General features: G+C 45.3%; 1 protein-coding gene across 2 annotated transcripts in view; it reads left to right on the top strand.

Annotated features, from left to right (window-relative positions):
• The window catches only part of LOC146042233 (chemerin-like receptor 1), a 64,215-nt gene that overhangs the window by 18,993 nt on the left and 26,791 nt on the right, over positions 1–18,431 (top strand). The window contains exon 2 of one of the 2 annotated variants that reach the window (XM_083162155.1): positions 8,868–8,947. The exons of the other annotated variant lie outside the window; for it this stretch is intronic. Coding sequence (XP_083018281.1) covers positions 8,878–8,947 — 70 coding nt within the window. The 5' untranslated portion in view covers positions 8,868–8,877. The remainder of the gene's footprint in view (positions 1–8,867; positions 8,948–18,431) is intronic. 2 annotated transcript variants of the gene reach the window in all.

Raw genomic sequence — 18,431 nt, 5'->3', positions numbered from 1 at the left:
CACGCTGATTTGCTTACCTTACAGTTATAAACAGATCAGGTACACTGCATTCTGTCCCCATACAGAATCATCCGCACTGCCAGCTTTGTCCTGCCTCCAACACTGGCAGTGCCTAGATAATAATACATAAATATACTGCAGGCATTTATACATTGTTTGCCATCCAAGTAATACCCAGGGCTTCACGCCTGCCACTTGGAAAGATTTCATCTACAGTTTCCATAACACAGATTGATGGAAAGTTTCCACAAATTGTTATGTTTTATGTATTGGATGGATACAGATTCGGTCTGCGTCCTCTCCCACGCTGCTACCAGCCAATCGGGGCTTGTAAAAACCTCTATGTATTTAAAATGTGATTTGTTTTGGTCTTTTTTTAAGTGAGATGATTGTTATGAAGCTCTGGTTGTATCGGCTATTGTCTGGGAAGTAGTTGTGTTCACGCGGTTCTCATTTGGATTTACAATTATAGGGCGAGATGTACTAAGCCTTACAGTGATAAAATGTACAGTAATAATACAACAACCAATCAGCTCCTACATGTCATTTTTCCCAGCCCACTCTGTGACATGGCAGTTAGGAGCTGATTGGCTGGTGGTTTATCACTCTCCATTTGATCACTTTTCAAGCTTAGTACATCTGGCCCACAGTAAGGTAATTTATATTACCGACGAGAGGATTTTCCTGTTTGTTTTTTTATATTTGGTTGTTTTTTACAGGACCCGCATAAGTCATCTCTAGGAGGAAAAAATATATATTGTTATGTTAATATTTACCATAATTGATCTTGATTGGTCTTGATAATTAGAATTGGCAATCATTGCATATTGCGGCACAGATACAGTATGTCTTCCCTTACTGGTGGTCGTTAGGTGGTATGGCATGAGATACATGTAGAACGTTACAGGTGAAGTACAACAGATTTCTGCATGAAGAAAATTTCTTGTTACACAAATACCGCAAGCCCCAGTGCCCAGTGCGCCTGAATCGGGATCGTATGAAATCCCGGCCCTCGCAATCCCGACAAAGGGGGGACGTGGATCGCACCCCCTTGCGGGCTCGCTGCACTCGCCACACAGCGGGCCCGGTGCCTCGCTACGCTTGGCACACTAATTTATTCTCCCTCTATGGGTGTCATGGACACCCATAGGGGGACAAAGTGTCGGGATTTTGGCGGTCGGGATTCCGGCATCGGGATTCCGGCCACCGGGAATCCGACCGCCGGGATACTAACTGCATCCCCCTGAATCAGCTATTGGAAAACATTTCACTACTGCATAAGTGCAACCACCTCAGCTTGTTAATGAAATTGTTTTTTAAACCTCTAATAAGTGATCATTATCATTGTACAGTAATACCCATAAGTAAGGTACAGTAACTAAGCATAATGGTTTTATATGAGTACTTTATTTTCTACAATACTGTTTCCATTTCAATTTCACCTATCCAAACTCTGAGCCTTATTTAAGTAGCGCACAAGGATCCCACAATTGCACCAAAATTGTGGGCATGGACATAAATGTGCAAATGCCGTCCCCTTTTCCAATCACTAGAGGTAATCGGCCTTAGTCACTATGGGGTAAAGATTGGAATTCTACTGAAGATGGAATTTTGTCTATCGCTGGGATGCAAGATTTCGGAGATCAGGTAAACGCCGCCCCGCCGCCACACCGACCGCATTCCCCATACCTGTGTGCCCATTAGAGGAGAACCGTTCAGAATTCACTCACCATGAATGGTTTTCCCCTCTTGTCTCAGCGCTGAGTAAGTCTAGACTTACTCAGTGCTGTGATAACCGCGGGGAGAAGGAGGTCAATGGTGAATGTCGGTGGCGCTTCCTCCCAACGGCCAGGGAACCCTTGCATTTTCCTTGACACTCCTAAAACACTCTGCGTTACCTCCCCCAAAATACCCGCAGTGCGTCAATCATCCTGCGGGCAGCGGCTCCCTTCGCACAGCGTACTGTCCTCATGCGCGAACATTTGCTAATCGCCAGGGCTGCGATTTCGCAGCTCTGGATTCCAATCTGCATCTGGCCCACTGTCTGACCATCCAAACCGCAGGCCACCATGTTCCGCAGGGGCAAGGTTGGAAAATCTCCCTCTCAACTGCTGCAAGACTACCCACTAAAAATGTAGTGAGGTGTCCTAATGTACAGGTGGTGGTGGTGATGGGGGAAGGGGTTAGGGCTGGATAGGGGGTTGCAAATGCCCATTTCAATCTTTCTTGACACATCCATGTTTTTTCCTACTTGAAAATGATATTTCTGATTGGTAATTATATAGGAAATGTTGGGTTGTTAGTAGTGACCGGTCACGTTTCCTTTCATTTTCCAAGCTGCGCCATAGAAACGGCTGTTATAATCTGATTGGTTGCCCCAGACACCTTCTGTTCTGCAGATTTAATAGACGTTCCCATTTGTGGCTATGGAGGTACAGACAGGTGTCTTCCTGGTTCATGAAAAAATCATCACAAAAGAGCAGAGAACAGAAGACATCACGTATTCTGATTTACAGGAGCCTTGTGTTCTGATCCTCTCTCATCCTCCTGCTTCTGTTGTCATATTGCCTCGCCAAGTACATTCTCATCTGTACGAGGAACAGAGACCTGCGGGGAGCAGCCTGAAGTAGTTACAGAGAACGGAAGGTTATTAGGTGCTCCAGTCAGTCCATTAGATGGAGGTGAGCAGATGCTGCAAGATGAATATTTCAATACAGGAACAAATGTTAGGGATAAAAAAAACATCCCGGTCTGATCTGTATTGTGTTATTACATTATCATTTATATTCTTATCGTTCATGTTACTTACTATTACTAGTACTCTATAAACGACACAACAAAAATATGAATGCAGCACAACTGCAGAATTCTTCAGTCATGTTCTGTCTCAATAATTAGGGTAGGGTAGGGATGGCTATTGACCATCAATGATTCAAAATCATCGATGGTTTATGACCGATATCAAATACTTTTGCCATTGATGGCGGAGAACCAGATGGTTTCCCTACATTGATGGCATAGTAGAATCGATCTTTTCTTTTTTTTTCTTCAAGGTGCCGAGATACGGAGCATAGTTCCACCCCCCGACAACCTTGAAGCCCTGCCCCCACTTCCTGATTGGCCTGTGGGCCAGTCAGTCAAAGAGAATGGATAACCATTAATAGCTAAAACTATCAATGGTTGTCCATCACATAGTTTTTAACTGTTGATGTCTGGATGCAGAATCACCATCAATGGCAACCATCGATGGTGACTGCACCAATGGCCATCCCTACAGTAGGGCTTATTTATAAATGGCTGCTGAGAGAAAAAGTGGAGAGAAACAAAGTAACAACCAATCAGTTCCTAGCTGTTATTTATCAAAGACAGCCTATAACATGATCGCTAGGAGCTAATTCGTAGGTACTTAGCAAATTCCATGTGGTCTGATCATCTGCATGGAATCTGCAGAAAAAAGCCCTCCAAAAATGGCTGCCTCCTTGGAGGGGACAAATGCTAGAGGCCCTACTGGACCTCTAGCATCTGCCATGGAAGCGCAGCACTATTCAGGAGTGTTGAATTCCAGGAGCACTGGCGCGCTGTGAACACCTTCCCCCTAGCAACAAGCCTGAAATCCCTTTGCAATGAGCATGTAACCCTGGCAATGAGCATGGCAACACAAAAATCTGCATGTATTACTGATCCAATCTGCAACACCCTTAAATGGCATGAGTGACTCACGGGGCTATGTAAGGCCCACTAAGAGGCCACAAAATGCCATCCTATGACGGAGATAGATCCTGTCCTTATCTCTCCAGCTCAACTTCACTGGTCACCCCATTCTCAATCCAAATGGCATCAGACTGTTAATCACTGACCGTGTGATGTCGCCCTGCGTCCGCCATCACAGACTCATACTTCACCTGCACAGTACGTGACCGGCAATGCGGCCTGGCCACTCTAATTCTGTCATCACCACCCACTCCTGCTCAGAGGCCCCTAGAATTGTGGGGCCCTGAGCGACTGCCAAGTGTGCCCTGCTTTAAGATGTTCCTGGCACCGGCCTGACACACAGAAAGACCCATCTGGGCATGGAAAGGTGGTACTAGTTATGGATCACAATAGCACCAAACACACTTATGCATGTAATATACTGACAATGGCGTGGCACTGAAAGCAAAGATTGTTCTGTCCAGACAAGCTATGTATGACATTATGCAGTAATTGTGCGTTTGCATTAATACTTAGCATGTAACAAAATGAAATATTCAATCAAAGGACAAAGGATCACTGATGTCTGTAAATAAATGGATTATATTTATCCAATATTACTATAGCAACAAAGAAGAGGCTAATGTATGTTTACCTTGAGTTTGTCAATCTAGCTTTGAATCAATAAAGCATGCCTTGTTGTCAATGTCCTCCATAACTGTAAGATGAATGGAGCAGCTCTTGCTCGCAGCCTCCTGTGTGGTACAGTAGGCAATGAGCGTGTACTGGTCTCACCCTTTACAATGAATGCTCATTGGCTACATCTTCCCTGCAGTAGTTTTTGTATAAAATCTGCATCCGCACGGGGGACCTATTGTTTGCGACTGCGTATGCGTTTTTATGCGCATGTGCAGACTTTGGGCGCGAGTACCCACAGTGCAGGGAGGGGCGGCGGGCCAGGAAATTTGCATATGGGAATGCCCATCATTTCATGCACGTTCCCATGAGAGTGAAACTACATCTCTTTCTCACACATGCACAAACACAGAAGGTAGCAGACTAGCTTTCGAAGCTTTTGCTTCGAGCGGGCTTACCAGTGATAGAATCAGATAACAATATAAATATTATATTATCTATGCAATGGTGAAATCCATTTGATATTTTCCATAGATAGTTGTTGCGATCAGATAGTGTATTTGATAATGTTCCTCTTTTATACAGATATATATCAGGCACTCCGTGCGTCAATGGTCAGACATCAATATATATCTGTGCTGAGTACTCTTTGGCTCTGTGCCCAGACATCATTGACTTGCAGTATTCAGACAGTTCATAAAGTTTCATGGTAATCGTTGAATGTGCAACAATTGCAAACCAAATATTGCTTTGGTTTAGTGCCCAGGCAGAAATAAATTCTTTAGCTGATATTCCGGTGATTATATATCATTCATATCGGCAGCTATATATCATTGGTTCTTTCATTTAAAATATTATTGGAAATGTAATCTTCTGCAGTGTGATATAATTCCGCCCCTTCCGAGCCATGCAGAATCAACCGCATAATCTAATAGGCTATGAACATCGCCACTCCAACATGATCTAACGACACACACGATCAGAACAGGGACACTGCTGCATCCTACTGGTGCTTTGAAAGGCTAAAAAAATCTTATCTAAGAATCTTATGCAGGTACAGAATTATACAAAGGCCTCAGTCAACTCTAGGGTTGGTGGATGAAAATAAAGTGATAGAAGGAAATGGCAAAAAAGTTCCACCGAAGGCAGAACATCATCTGGCATGCAGGTGGAGTAAGAGACTAGCTGGACCTCCTCAAACTATGTTAGTAGTGCCATTGGGAGCGTGGGGGTAAGGAGAAGGTAGATACATCTTCCAGGTTTGGTATGCTCTTTAGAGGTCATAGTAGGCCAACTACTCAGGCTTCTGAAGAGCTAAGCGGAGGGTCTCTCAGAAAAGCACCAATATCCACCCCCAGTAGGCTTTGTAATCCATCATGTGATGGCACTAAGCCATCAAACGGCATGTGAGAGTAAGTCCACTATTGGGAAGTCTGAAGAAACATCCTCTGGGGGAATATGCCATCATGGGAGCCCATCAATGAGCAATGAACCAGGAAATGGGGCGAAGGGTTCCTATACGATAGACCAAAAATGGGGCATGTGCAATATATACAATAGTCTTTGCTGTAACCATGAGAGGCAGGGCTGAGTAAGGCTTCAACTGCACCCCCCTCAACCCCACACTGCCACCAATATCTACTTTCCAGACCCTCAAGTGAAAGTATCTTAGAAATTCCACAGCTGCCACCTGAATTAAGTGCAATAGTGGTCCTCAACCCTGGTACTCAAATACCCCCCAACCGTTCATGTTTGCCAGATCAGCTTTGAATTTTAAAAATGTGACAGTTGGTTATAGACAGTGCACCGACTGGGTGACTTGAAAACCTGCACTGTTAGGGGGTAATTGTGGACCATAACCCCCCACCCCAACTAACACACATACACACACACACATACACAAATACACACACACCTTAAAGGTCACAGCGTCCTAGGCAGCTACCTATGTCATGAATAACCAAAAACTGTTTTATGTATTGTTGGGTTTGCACCTACTTACATATAAAATTATAGTTAAAGCATCTGTCTCTAAAATGGAAACTGTGGGGAAAGAATACAACCTCATATTAACCATGTATAAATCTAGTGACAGCATTGAAGAGGGCTTACAGTAGAACAATCCCGACTTTAGAAGCTGTTGGGCCCTTTCTGCCGATAACGTCTGTGGATTGTCGTGATCCCGGCCACCGATCGACAATGCGCGGCCGTTATCGCGGCCATGCCCCCTTTTCACCAATCAGCTGAATTCATGTATGTACACACTTATGGAGGTATGCAATCCAGGATCACGGCTGCCGATCCCTCCTGACAACCATGATCTTGACCCGTTTGCGGTTTGCCCAACAGCAAATCAGCAGGCGGGATTCAATGTCCCGTTTGCTGATTTGCTGTCAGGCAAACCGCAAACGGGCCAAGATCACGGCTGCCGGGAGGGATCGACAGCCGTGATCCTGGATTGCATTCCTCCCTAAGCATGTACAGTTGAAGCCCCACTCAACTTTTGTTCCTTAGGTCGTGGCTCACCATGGCTATCCTATTGTTCTCAGCAGCAATACAATACATAGAACAATACAGTAGGAGATTAGCAGAGTAATCCTATTACTCACTCAATTATATTAAAGAGCTACAGTAGGAGCACATGTCATCTATCTTCCTTAGGCCATGGCTATCCTATTGTTCTCAGCTGCAATACAATACATTGAACAATAGAGTAGGGGATTAGCAGAGTAATCCAATTACTCACTTAATCCTATTATAGGGATAGATGGCAGCGGCTCCCACTGTAAATGAGGAAGGCTCCATCTGTACATCCACAAATTCAGTCAATAAACCAACACACCATGTACATATAGCTGAATCTTGCGGCACCAAGTGTCACTTAATAATAAAGTGACCTGACATAACTTTTATCCACTTTGTATCCAATAGAAGTTGCCATAGAAATATCTCCCAATAGTTACTCCATAGAAGCTGTTATTATTCATGATGAGGACAATGGTTGGGCTATTGGTGGTTGATGTTCGGGCAAAATCCATTGACTGCTTATTTCTGTGTAATTACTTCTTACATTCAATTCACATCAAGACGCGGGATTACGCTGCTGGTATTGGCCAGTTACAGAGCACTTAGCAGCTCGTTAAACTCTTATGTGCAAGGCTTTCATCAATTGTGTTCATTAGGTGGCCCCTGTTGAATTCCCATTGGTAGAATTGTTTGGAGCATCAACAGGTTCAATAAACCACTATTCTAGGATTGTGAACTCATGTGATGGCATATTCTCCAGCTCAGCTGCAAGTTCAAATGACCAATTCATTTCTGAAGGTGATTCGACCTTTCAAGGATCTGTATTGTGTATTTTTTTTTTTTTTTTTTTTATTATAGGACTTGCTTGGAGTGTGTGGCGTTTTGATTAAGCCAAATACAGATAAAATAATTTATATTATCTTGGTTTACATATCGCAAATAATGATCCTCATGATCTTTGACTCTATTTTACTATAAATGTAGGAGACTATTTAAAATGGGACAATTACAGTATGTTGAAGTAGGAGTGTACTTCTATGGATATTCCATATTGACTTTTAGAGGGAGGCTTCATTCCCTAACCAAGATGGCTGCCTTACCAATTAATGTGCATGTGTGGCTCCACCTGTGGTAGAGCACAACAGTGGAATATGGATGTCTTCCACTTCCAGGGCTTGATTTGCACCTGATTGCATGGCTGCAAATTTGCTGGCTGTGCGGCTATTGATAGATCTGGGCCGCAGTCAATCAACCCTGAAAGTGCTCTTGACCTAAACAGGTATTAATTAATTGAAATCAACATACTAACCCCTCTGGTTACAGGCAGCGTTGTAGCAGTACCATGGAGAATGTCTGCAGTGGAACCCTGTGTTATCTGAAGGCTAAAGGCCCCCATACACCTGAAAGACATTGCACCCAATCATACACTCATCTGTGCACACAATCGTGCAATGCCGGCCCCGGGGGGGGGGTTAGGAGGATTGGTCCTCTGATCTGACCTGCTGCACATCAAATCAGTTGGGATTGGGAGCAGATTGCATGTGCATTCGGTCATTAGATGGCTCATACAACTGGGGTTATTTGAGTACATCATGTGTCCAAAAACCACCAAGGACTGCCGGGGAGTTAAAGGGAAAGTTGGACACAATCCTGATTGTAAGCAGGTCTTTCTGATGTACAGTATGGCTACGGAGTGGTTCTGACATTCTGTCTTATTTATGTGCTTGATTAATCAGTGAACATCCCAGCTGTCTGTGTAACATGCGTCACCTTTGTACAACTGAAGGCTTTATTACAGTGATCAGCTGGCTGTCATTGTATGGTGCTGACATTCCTGTAATGTCAGAAGGTTCCTCTGTGACATAGAGACAGGAACCTTATTCAGAAATAGATTCATTTTCCAGATCTGGTCAGAGAAGAAGGAAACACACCGGTGGCTTACCGTATATAGTCCTTATTCTTAACCCTGTGTTCCCTGAATTCTAAAAAAATTTAACCTATTTTTTTTTTCAAAGCTGATATCACATGGTCCAAGAAAAACTAAAACGAACGAAGATTCCCCAGGACTACAACAACAACAACAGCAAAATAATGGGTATGTCTATAAACAATATACTGGGAATAGGCTGCAGAATAGTATTTGTTTCCCCCACACAGGCAACACACCATGTTATACAGGGTAAAGGAGTTTCTAGATATTGGTACTTGTTGAAGACAATGGGGGGTTATTCAGACCAGATCTCACAGCTGCAAATTATCAGGCTGGGCGATTATCGATACACTGCGCATGTGTACGGTTCACTGCAGGTGAGCGTGAGGGTGGTTGTGCCTGTGCACACTCGGCACACCCCCTGCACATGTCTATGTTGCTTAGCATAGGAGAGGGGCATGGAGGTGGTGGCCCGGTCACGTAACGTCTCATATTAAATCTCATCAGGGCATGGCTAAATGATGCGATTTAACATAAATTGCATCATCATCCCGCCCACTTCTACTGAGTGAGCCAATGAAGCCGTGGGTGAGCACATAGATCAAGTGGGCAGATTTAGGGTGCAGGGGTGTGATCAGGATGCGGTAGAGTTTCCCAGTTTCCTGGGGGCCACCAAATTTTCAGGAGCTTCCCAGTCATTCTGGGAGAGTAGGAATATTGTGGCCATACGCTGTGACATATATCACAGTACATGGCCACTTGATACCTGCGTTCGTCTCCTGGGCGGAGTTATTTCCCTGTTCCTCCAATCTGAAAGAACAGGGACATTTTGGGCAGTCGGAGGTGGCAGAAAATACGCTGCCAATGATCATCACTGATCGATCAACACCAAATGACCCATGGACAAATTTCGAGAGATCTGAGCACCATTTGGTGCTCAGAGTCAATGCAGTGGGACTCCGGAGAGGTAGTGAAAAAATGGGTGCAAGTTGTGCGGTGTGTGCCCTTCTGCACCCATTATAGATACAGCACTGGAGGTATGGGTCCATGACAATGGAAGGTAAGAAGGGTAGCGGCTAGTTCCCCTTTGCCATAAGGACCTGGGGAGGAGAAGGGGTGGGGAGAGGAGGAGCAATGTCGGAACAAAGGAACCAAACAGAGTCTCGCAGGCTCGCTTAGCTCACCACACTGTAGGCACGGAGGGCTTGTTCCTTCACTATCCATGCCACCACTAATTGCCTTTAACATAGCGATTGAAGCAACCCCGCGAGGCTCCGTTTGGGTCCCTTGTTCCGACCTTGCTCCATCTCGTCTCACCCCTTCTCCTCCCCAGTCTGTACGGCGAAGGGGAACTAGTCACAACCAAGGTAGAAGTTGCAGGGGGTGGAGCCGCGGGAAGGGGGCAGGTCTATATAACTAGGCTGCATAATTTAGCTCCTCACCACAGATTCCTTATCTTAGGGGCAGGGCCTAATGCTGAGACTGTTAGGCCCCACCCCCACTGAAGTGCCCTACACTACAGGCTTCTCCTAGAAAGCAGACTTACGGAGTAGCTAAGTGTGATATAACTGTACATTTTATATTAGGCTTTCACGTGAACAAGTAACTAGTTAGCAAGAAGAAATAATAAATTATGAGTTACCAAACATGGGCAAATGCACCGAATGACTGTGCTGCAACCAAAGCAAAAATAATACCCCTATGAAACGCCTGTGATTCAGACTATACTGAGATGACTGAAATTGCTTCTGACAAAAAAAAAAAAAGATATATATTATATGTGCCAGCTTCTGTCGGCCTAATCTGTAATTGGGGTTGTCACGTGTAATCCTCATAGTATCACTGTGTTATGCAACATGAGAAAGTATTTTGGCAGAAAAATGCAGTGCTTAAAAAAAGCCTAAATACGTCCGGTTCTAGAGTCAGAGCCAGGGGCGGCTCCAGAGTCCAAAATTCAAACAGAAGAGACACACCAACTGCTGGAATGGCAGTTGGTGGCCGTTACTGTGACTACCCTATTTGAAATTTGGACTATGCTACAGCCCCACTTCTGGAGCTTCCCATTGTTGTCTTAATGCTTGCATCAACCTTCCAACCCTGTCGACTTTAGCCATGTCGACCTACAGTAGTTTAGGTGTCAACCTAAGCCCTGACAACCTTTTATGGTCGAACCCAAACCCTATTCTGTGACTTGTGGTTTAACCAGCACCCAGGGGATTCTTAACAGTGAGTTTATGGCTACAGCGACCAATAGGTTGGCAGCGGGACGCCGGGCACCGATGATAGGGGAACCAAAACAGGACTCTGCTTGCTGCATAACTGGGGTGTCAGCCTGATATAAATGTGCAGCCCAACAACGCAGTGGAGGTGTTACCTCCATTAACCCTATGAGTGCTAACATCTCTGTGAGAGATGGGCAAAATATCCGCTAAAAAATACCAGCATCGCTCACATTTGTTATATAAATTCAAATAAAAAAATGTGTCAAAGAAAAGGTTCTATTTCCTATATAAAGCTAACATTACTGGTTATTATGACAAATACAAATGTTTGCTTGGCAATTTTCACAGCTATTTTGACAAATTCACTTGGCACTCAAAGAGTTAATGACATTTAGGGGGGACAAAGGGGTCACCTTTCAAAATAATTTGTATTCTCCTTCAATCATCTATTGATATATGTGGAAGAGAGAGAGAGAGAGTTTAGGTTCCGCCTCGTTGTGCTTCAACAGCACAGCCCGACCGGTGCACACCATTTACTGTAATACAAATGCCAGCTCCCCCTTATGGTTAAGTGGTCTGCTTTTTCTGAGGTTCTTTGAGACGGCTGCATTTGATTAAAATTACAGCCGTAGTTATTTCCAAAAATATATATATTACCCGAAAAGTGCATCTATCCCCGGCTTAGTGTGTTTACATCGATTTTGTTCCATTTCATTTCAGAGGCAATAAATAACTCTAGAAATACATCAAATCCACCCCCCCCCCCCCTCCGCTGCCGCCGCCGCCACCACCACCCACTTTCATGTTGCTTACTTGATCGACCCTTTAAATCGTCTGTGATGAATGAGCAATGTGCAGATCTGACATGCGGCAGTTAAGTGTTTGGGCTTTTTGCAACCTGCCTCTTGGCAGAATCGCTCCAAGACATAACAGCAGAGTCCCACCCAATGTTAAGGGAACGATTCTGGGGCCACAGAAGTAGGAGCGGAGAATTACAAAAAAATAAAATCATTTTAGATCATTTAACCCTAGTCACTGACCATCAAATTATTTTTTTCCCCATTCGCAGATATAAGTTAGTGTAGACCTTGATCTTGGCCAGAGATGGCCGAACTCGGGGCCGGCGCTGACGTCTGCCACCCACCATGAGCAAGCATCGTTGCGCATGTGTTCGAAGGGGAATGTCCAAGGGCTCACCCAGGGCCGGCGCCACCACTAGGCAGCTCTAGGCATTTGCCTAGGGCGCCGGCACCTGGAGGGCGGCAGTTCGCCCCTCACCCCCAGCGAACTGTGTAAAAAAATTGCTGCCCGGCGTCCCTGCAGTGCTGGGGCGGTCAGGGGTGTCTGTGCCGTAGGGGTACCTGCGGCGCCGTCATATGTATAAAGCTGGCTTAGGCCAGCGGTGCCCCTTTAGTGAATAGCAAATAACTAGCGCTATGCGCTATGCTATTCACTACAGGGACCCCGCCGGCCGCAGTCAGCTTTATACACATGACGGCGCCGCAGTTACCCCTTCGGCACGGACACCCCTGACCGCCCCAGCACTGCAGGGACACAGGGCAGCAATTTTTTTACACAGGTACCTCCCTCACCCCGGCACTGGGGCGCTCCGGTGCCTTGCACCGGCCCTGGGCTCACCCATAAAACGCTGGGGGGGGGAGCAGGGGACTTTCCGATGTAACATATGCAGAGAGAGAGTCAGATTTGGGTGTTATTTTCTTTCTATGCAGGGTAAATACTGGCTGCATTATTCTTAGGCCCCTTTCTCACTGCTGGCGTCGGACTCTCGCGAGTTGCCCAGTCTTTAAAAGCTTGGTGTCCCGAGAATTTGGCGCCATTTCACAGTCACACTTCCTGCTGTGCATAGCTCTGCTGTTCACGGCGGTGACGGGCTTCTGGGGCGTTGTGTACTGGGGTATTTTAAACTTTAATTGAGGGGTGTTGATCAGACTGCAGAGGGGTGATGTGCAGTGCAGAGTCAGACAGAGGGCTGTTGTGTACCGCAGTGCATGCAGAGTCAGACTGCAGAGGGGTTTGGCACTGGGGTGTTTAACTTGAACTTGTACTTGTCATCATCAATCACTCAGAGTCATTAGTGTTCAGAGGGGTGCTGTGCAGTGCAGAAAGAGGGGTATTGTGCAGTGCAGACAGAGGGGTGTTGTGTGCAGTGCATGTAGACTGCAGATGGGGTGTTTGTACTTGTTGTCATCAATCACTCAGTCATCATTACATTAGTGTGCAGACTCAGAAAGGTGTTGTGCAGACTGCAGAGGGGTGCTGTGCAGTGCAGACAGAGGGGTGTTATGAACTTGTGCAGTGCAGACTATACACCATATATAGGGGGAAATTTACTAACAAAAGTTTGTGAAAAAAAATCGTATTTTCTTATGAAAATTATTTTTTTTTCGGCATATATGTATTTTTGGCATTTACTATGCCAAAAATACAAATTTTCCTTTCCTTATTGATGGCACATTCGTATTTGTATTTACAAATACGAATGAATACACCATCGAAAGAATACGACAGAAATCACCATTCAAAAGAATGGTGGTTTCTGATTTACTAAGCGGCCGTATTGAAAATACGGCCGCTAATTAGCGTGAAACAGCCGCGAATATACGGCAGGAAAATACTCTTTATTTTCCTGTCGTATTTGGCTGCACGAATTCGTATTAGCGGCCGTACATACGGCCGTTAATACGAAATAATATGACATCGGAGGATTACAAAGCAGTCGTGTTTGACTGCTTTGTAAATTCCCCTCCGGAACATGACTTTGCATACGGCTGAAACAGCCGTATGCAGTCGTAGTCATTCGTATTAAGAATACGAATACCATTTTTTGTATTCGTATTCTTAGTAAATTTCCCCCATACTGTCAGAAGAAGCAGAACAATTTCAGTGTGTGATTATTCTGCCTCCACGGTCCATGCAGTGTTATCCAAGGGCCGTCCGTAAAAAATAAGTACAATATATAAATACATTTTGCTGTTCTTTATTTATTTTTTTTGCTGTATACTGCACCACAATACTATACACCACAAAATGTATGTGTGATTGTTCTGTGTCCAAGCATCGTTATACAAGCTGTGCATTAAAAACAAATTAAATTTAAAAAATCCTAATCAATTTTTCTCGTCTTTAATTATTTATTCTTTGTGTGTAGTGCACCCATAGTATATACTGTAAGAAGGTGGGTGTGTGATTGTTCTGTGTCCAAGCCGCGTAATACAAGCTGCGCATTAAAAACAAATAAAATTACAAAATCCTAATCAATTTTTCTCGTCTTTCTTTAATCTTTCTTTGTGTGTACTGAACCCATAGTATTTTTTGGCCATTTTTTTACAAGTTAAGGGTGCGTGGGTGGGCCCAAGGACAATTCCATCTTGCACCTCTTTGTTTTGCCATTATGTGCTTTTTGAGGCCTACTTTTTCAAACTGCCACCCTGCCTGCTGCTGCAGTGCCACTCCTACATGAGCCACGTGTTTGTGCCGCATACTTGTGTGGCTTAGCATAGTTATCCATCTACCTCGGTGCAACCTTTTGCCCTGAAAACAATATTGTGAGGTGCAAAGTGGTCAAAATTGTCTAGAATAGGCTGAAAATTTATGTTATTGAGGATAATATTACTCTAGGGACAAAAAATTGCAAAAATTACGTGATTTGGGCGTTTTTTTTGAACATTTTTCAATAAAATCCAAAGCTTTTCACGGCCGTTCGACAAAGCCAAATCCAAATCTCAGTGACAAATCCAAATCTTCGCTCATTCCTTGTACTAATTACACAGGCCTGAGTTGCTGGAGAGGCCCAGTGGGGGCCCTGGGCGGACCCCTTCCATCCTTCCCAGGCAGCAGCAGCAGCACACACCTACTGCTTGTGCTGTGCTGACAGCAGGCTCAGCATGAGCATCTCACTGAGCCAGTGGCGTAAGTTTGTTCCAGTTGCCCGGAGGCAAGATATATATTGATGCCCCACAAACACACACACACACACACACAAACACACACCCCTATATAACCTTATATAAAATATATATTTCTGTTTAGATAGATAGATAGATAGATAGATAGATAGATAGATAGATAGAAGAACACATATATATCAGAACTCAGCCACAGAAGGAATATTGTTGGCTTTTAAATAACTGATTTAAACTTCCAGGGGAGGAGAGGTGCCCCCTTGGGAGCAGGAGCCCGGCGGCAGATGACTCCATTGCCTCCCATAGTTCTGCCTCTGCACTGAGCTCATGCTGAGCCTGCTGTCAGCACATCACATACTGTAGGTGTGTGCTACTGCTGCTGCTGAAAGGGTGGGGGGGTAATAACACTCCCCCCTCGAATTTAGAGGGTTTTTTCACTCTCACCGTAACATTTGGGGGTGTGGCCTATTTGCGGGAGGTCTAAACCCGAAATTGGGATTGGACACTCCAATTCTGCGATTGAAATCACTGACATTTTATCATACCTCCCAACCTCTGTAGGATAAGATCCGGGACTATCGTGCTGTGCTAAAAAGGGCTGTGGTCTATGTAAATAAGGGGCGTACCATATGCAAATGATGTTGCCACCGGCCCACGTGCCCTTTTCGCCCTCCATATCGCTAAATAGACGCTATGCGCATGCACACAGCATCTATTCCTTCAGGCTGTGGGGACTCCCTTCTGCCCCCCCCCCCCCCTTTCCCACCGAGCAGGGGGCGGGACTGTCCCCGAAAAATGGTGCAGTCCCACGAAAAAAAAAGGACTTTCGGGAGGTATGATTTTAGGGCCAAATCCCCAGATCCCTCTCCGATCCTGTCTGTGACTCTGTCAGTTTATATGATGTCCCGATGTTTTCTACAGGTACACCAGCTTCATACCACTCTAATCAGCTGCTAATTGGTTAATGTGTGCTTGCGTATTAGACAATGTAAGCTCCAACGTGGCAGGGACTGATATGAGTAGTAAATATTCTCTTTGTACGGTGCTGCGTATATAAATAAATCTTATAACACAAGGCACACCTGCTCACTAGTGCTGCCCACTGAGAAATGGGCAAAGACAGATCCCAGGCAGGATAGGTGAAACGCGTCCCTTCTACGCTATGACAATAGTGGATTCTATGTCAGCACCGCATCTGTTAGTGGCCTATCCCAGAGGAAGCACGCCTGCAGAAACTTGTATTTGTCAGAGGAGGAGGTCACTGACTTCATTATTTTAAGGTGGACAAACGGTTTTTCACCTCTTCTACGCTCTTCAGACATTATGGTAGAGGTCCAACAAGAACCCATTAAACTGAGCTGATGTTCACTCTTGTTCTTATCCGCACCTGCACCCTGAGGACCGCAGACACAGGTACACACTGGAACGCAGGCTTAGGCCAAAAGTAATATGATGCAAGAGTTTTCCCATTTTTTTAAAGCGGCAATCATTTACACTGCAAAACCAGGTTGATTTTGCCATGTAATTCCCGGAGAAGCCTGTGGTGTTCTGACTCCTCAGTCCTGTTATTGTGCAGGGGGAGCAGCCTGTGGTGTCCTGTTATTATGCAGGGGGAGCAGTCTGTGGTGTCCTGTTATTATGCAGAGGTAGCAGCTTGGGGTGTCCAGTTATTATGCAGAGGGAGCAGCCTGTTGTGTGCTCCTGTTATTATGTAGGGGGAGCAGCCTGTTGTGTCCTCCTGTTATTATGTAGGGGGAGCAGCATGTGGTGTCCTGTTATTATGTAGGGGGAGCAGCATGTGGTGTCCTGTTATTAAGCAGGGGGAGCAGCCTGTGATGTCCTGTTATTATGTAGAGGTAGCAGCTTGTGGTGTCCAGTTATTATGCAAGGGGAGCAGCCTGTGGTTTCCTGTTATTATTTGGGGAGCAGTATGTGGTGTTCTGTTATTATGCAGGGGGAGCAGCCTGTGGTTTCACGTTATTATGCAGGGGGAGCAGACTGTGGTTTACTATTATTATTATTTGGGGAGCAGTATGTGGTTTCTGTTATTATGCAGGGGGAGAAGTCTGTGGTTTCTTGTTATTATGCAGGGGAAGCAGCCTGTGGTGTCCTCCTATTATTAAGCAGGGGGAGCAGCCTGTGGTGTCCTCCTGTTATTATGCAGGGGAATCAGCCTGCGGTGTCCTCCTGTTATTGTGCAGGGGGAGCAGCCTTTGGTGTCCTTCTGTTATTATGCAGGAGGAGCAGCCTGAGGTGTCCTGCTGTTATTATGCAGGGGGAGCAGCCTGTGGGGTCCTTCTGTTATTATGCAGGGGGAGCAGCCTGTGGTGTCCTGTTGCTATTTTGCAGGGAGCAGCCTGTTGTGTCCTCCTGTTATTATGCAGGGGGAGCAGCCTGTGGTGTCCTGTCTTATTATGCAGGGGGAGCAGCCTGTGGTGTCCCACTGTTGTTATTATCATTATACAGGGGGAGCAGGGGGGTTCTCAGCAAGTTACAGTAGTACAGCTGGAGCTGCTCTCTGCATTGCCGCCGGTGCGCCATCAGCAGGTTTCTGGCAGATGGCTAAGTGACGGACGGGGATGTGAACAGGCGTCGAAGCCAAAGTGTCTCGTGCGCTCGCACGTTCATTGTTGAGAATGGGGCGCGCGACTGCCTCCATCTGAAATTGTTACTATAATTTTTGTAACCACTTGTGAACCGGACCTCCGTAAGACGCAGCAAATATAACACAGAACTTACAAAGTTTGCTACTTTAAGATAGAGTAGATTCTTCTTCTTCAAACCCGAGGTGCGCTGCACAGTTGATAACCTTGAATGCTAAACAGCACAGTGACTAATACATGGAAATTGAAAATGAAATTGCGGTTTCTAAAGAGCATTTCCTCTTTCAATACAAACCTGCTAAATTGCTGCAGAATGTTATTTATTTCCCCTTTTTGGCCTTCACTTTCACATTCAGCAATCTCATCTTAGCTGTTCACGTACATTATATTAAAGGTTGCTTTTGGAAATCTGCCTGTGCACATAAGTATGGCTTGTGATACCCTGTGCTATCAGCATGCATAGGATGTGGTTATACGTCTCCGGATAAGGTCAGCAAGACCTCCCGGACCAGTGCAGTCATGGTTATTGTTGTCACACATGAGAACGCTATGTAACCAACATTAAAAATAAAAAACAATGTTTGTGGCGTGTGAAGTAGACTTTGGCTTTAGGCTGCCCAGCTGGCGCTATAGCCAATGTCAGGGCCGGTGCAAGGGTGTCCGGTGCCCTCCTGCAAACCATAAATTTTGCGCCTTTTCACATTGCCATTGCAACAAGCTGCAGCCCGATTGTGGGAGCGTATGCAACATGCGATCCTACGGAGGACCTCGGGTGCATGTACATGTATGCATACACCATCTCAGTGCTGTGTCCGTAAAATGCTGCAGGCACTAAAGGTGCCCATACACGCTGCGAGAATCACATACGTTATGGGCTAGATTGCATCGCACGGCATGCATA

This window comes from Crinia signifera, chromosome 19 (assembly GCF_055691185.1).
Source record: "Crinia signifera chromosome 19, ASM5569118v1, whole genome shotgun sequence".
Classification (NCBI taxonomy): Eukaryota; Metazoa; Chordata; class Amphibia; order Anura; family Myobatrachidae; genus Crinia; species Crinia signifera.
This window is presented reverse-complemented; position numbering and strand designations above follow the sequence as displayed.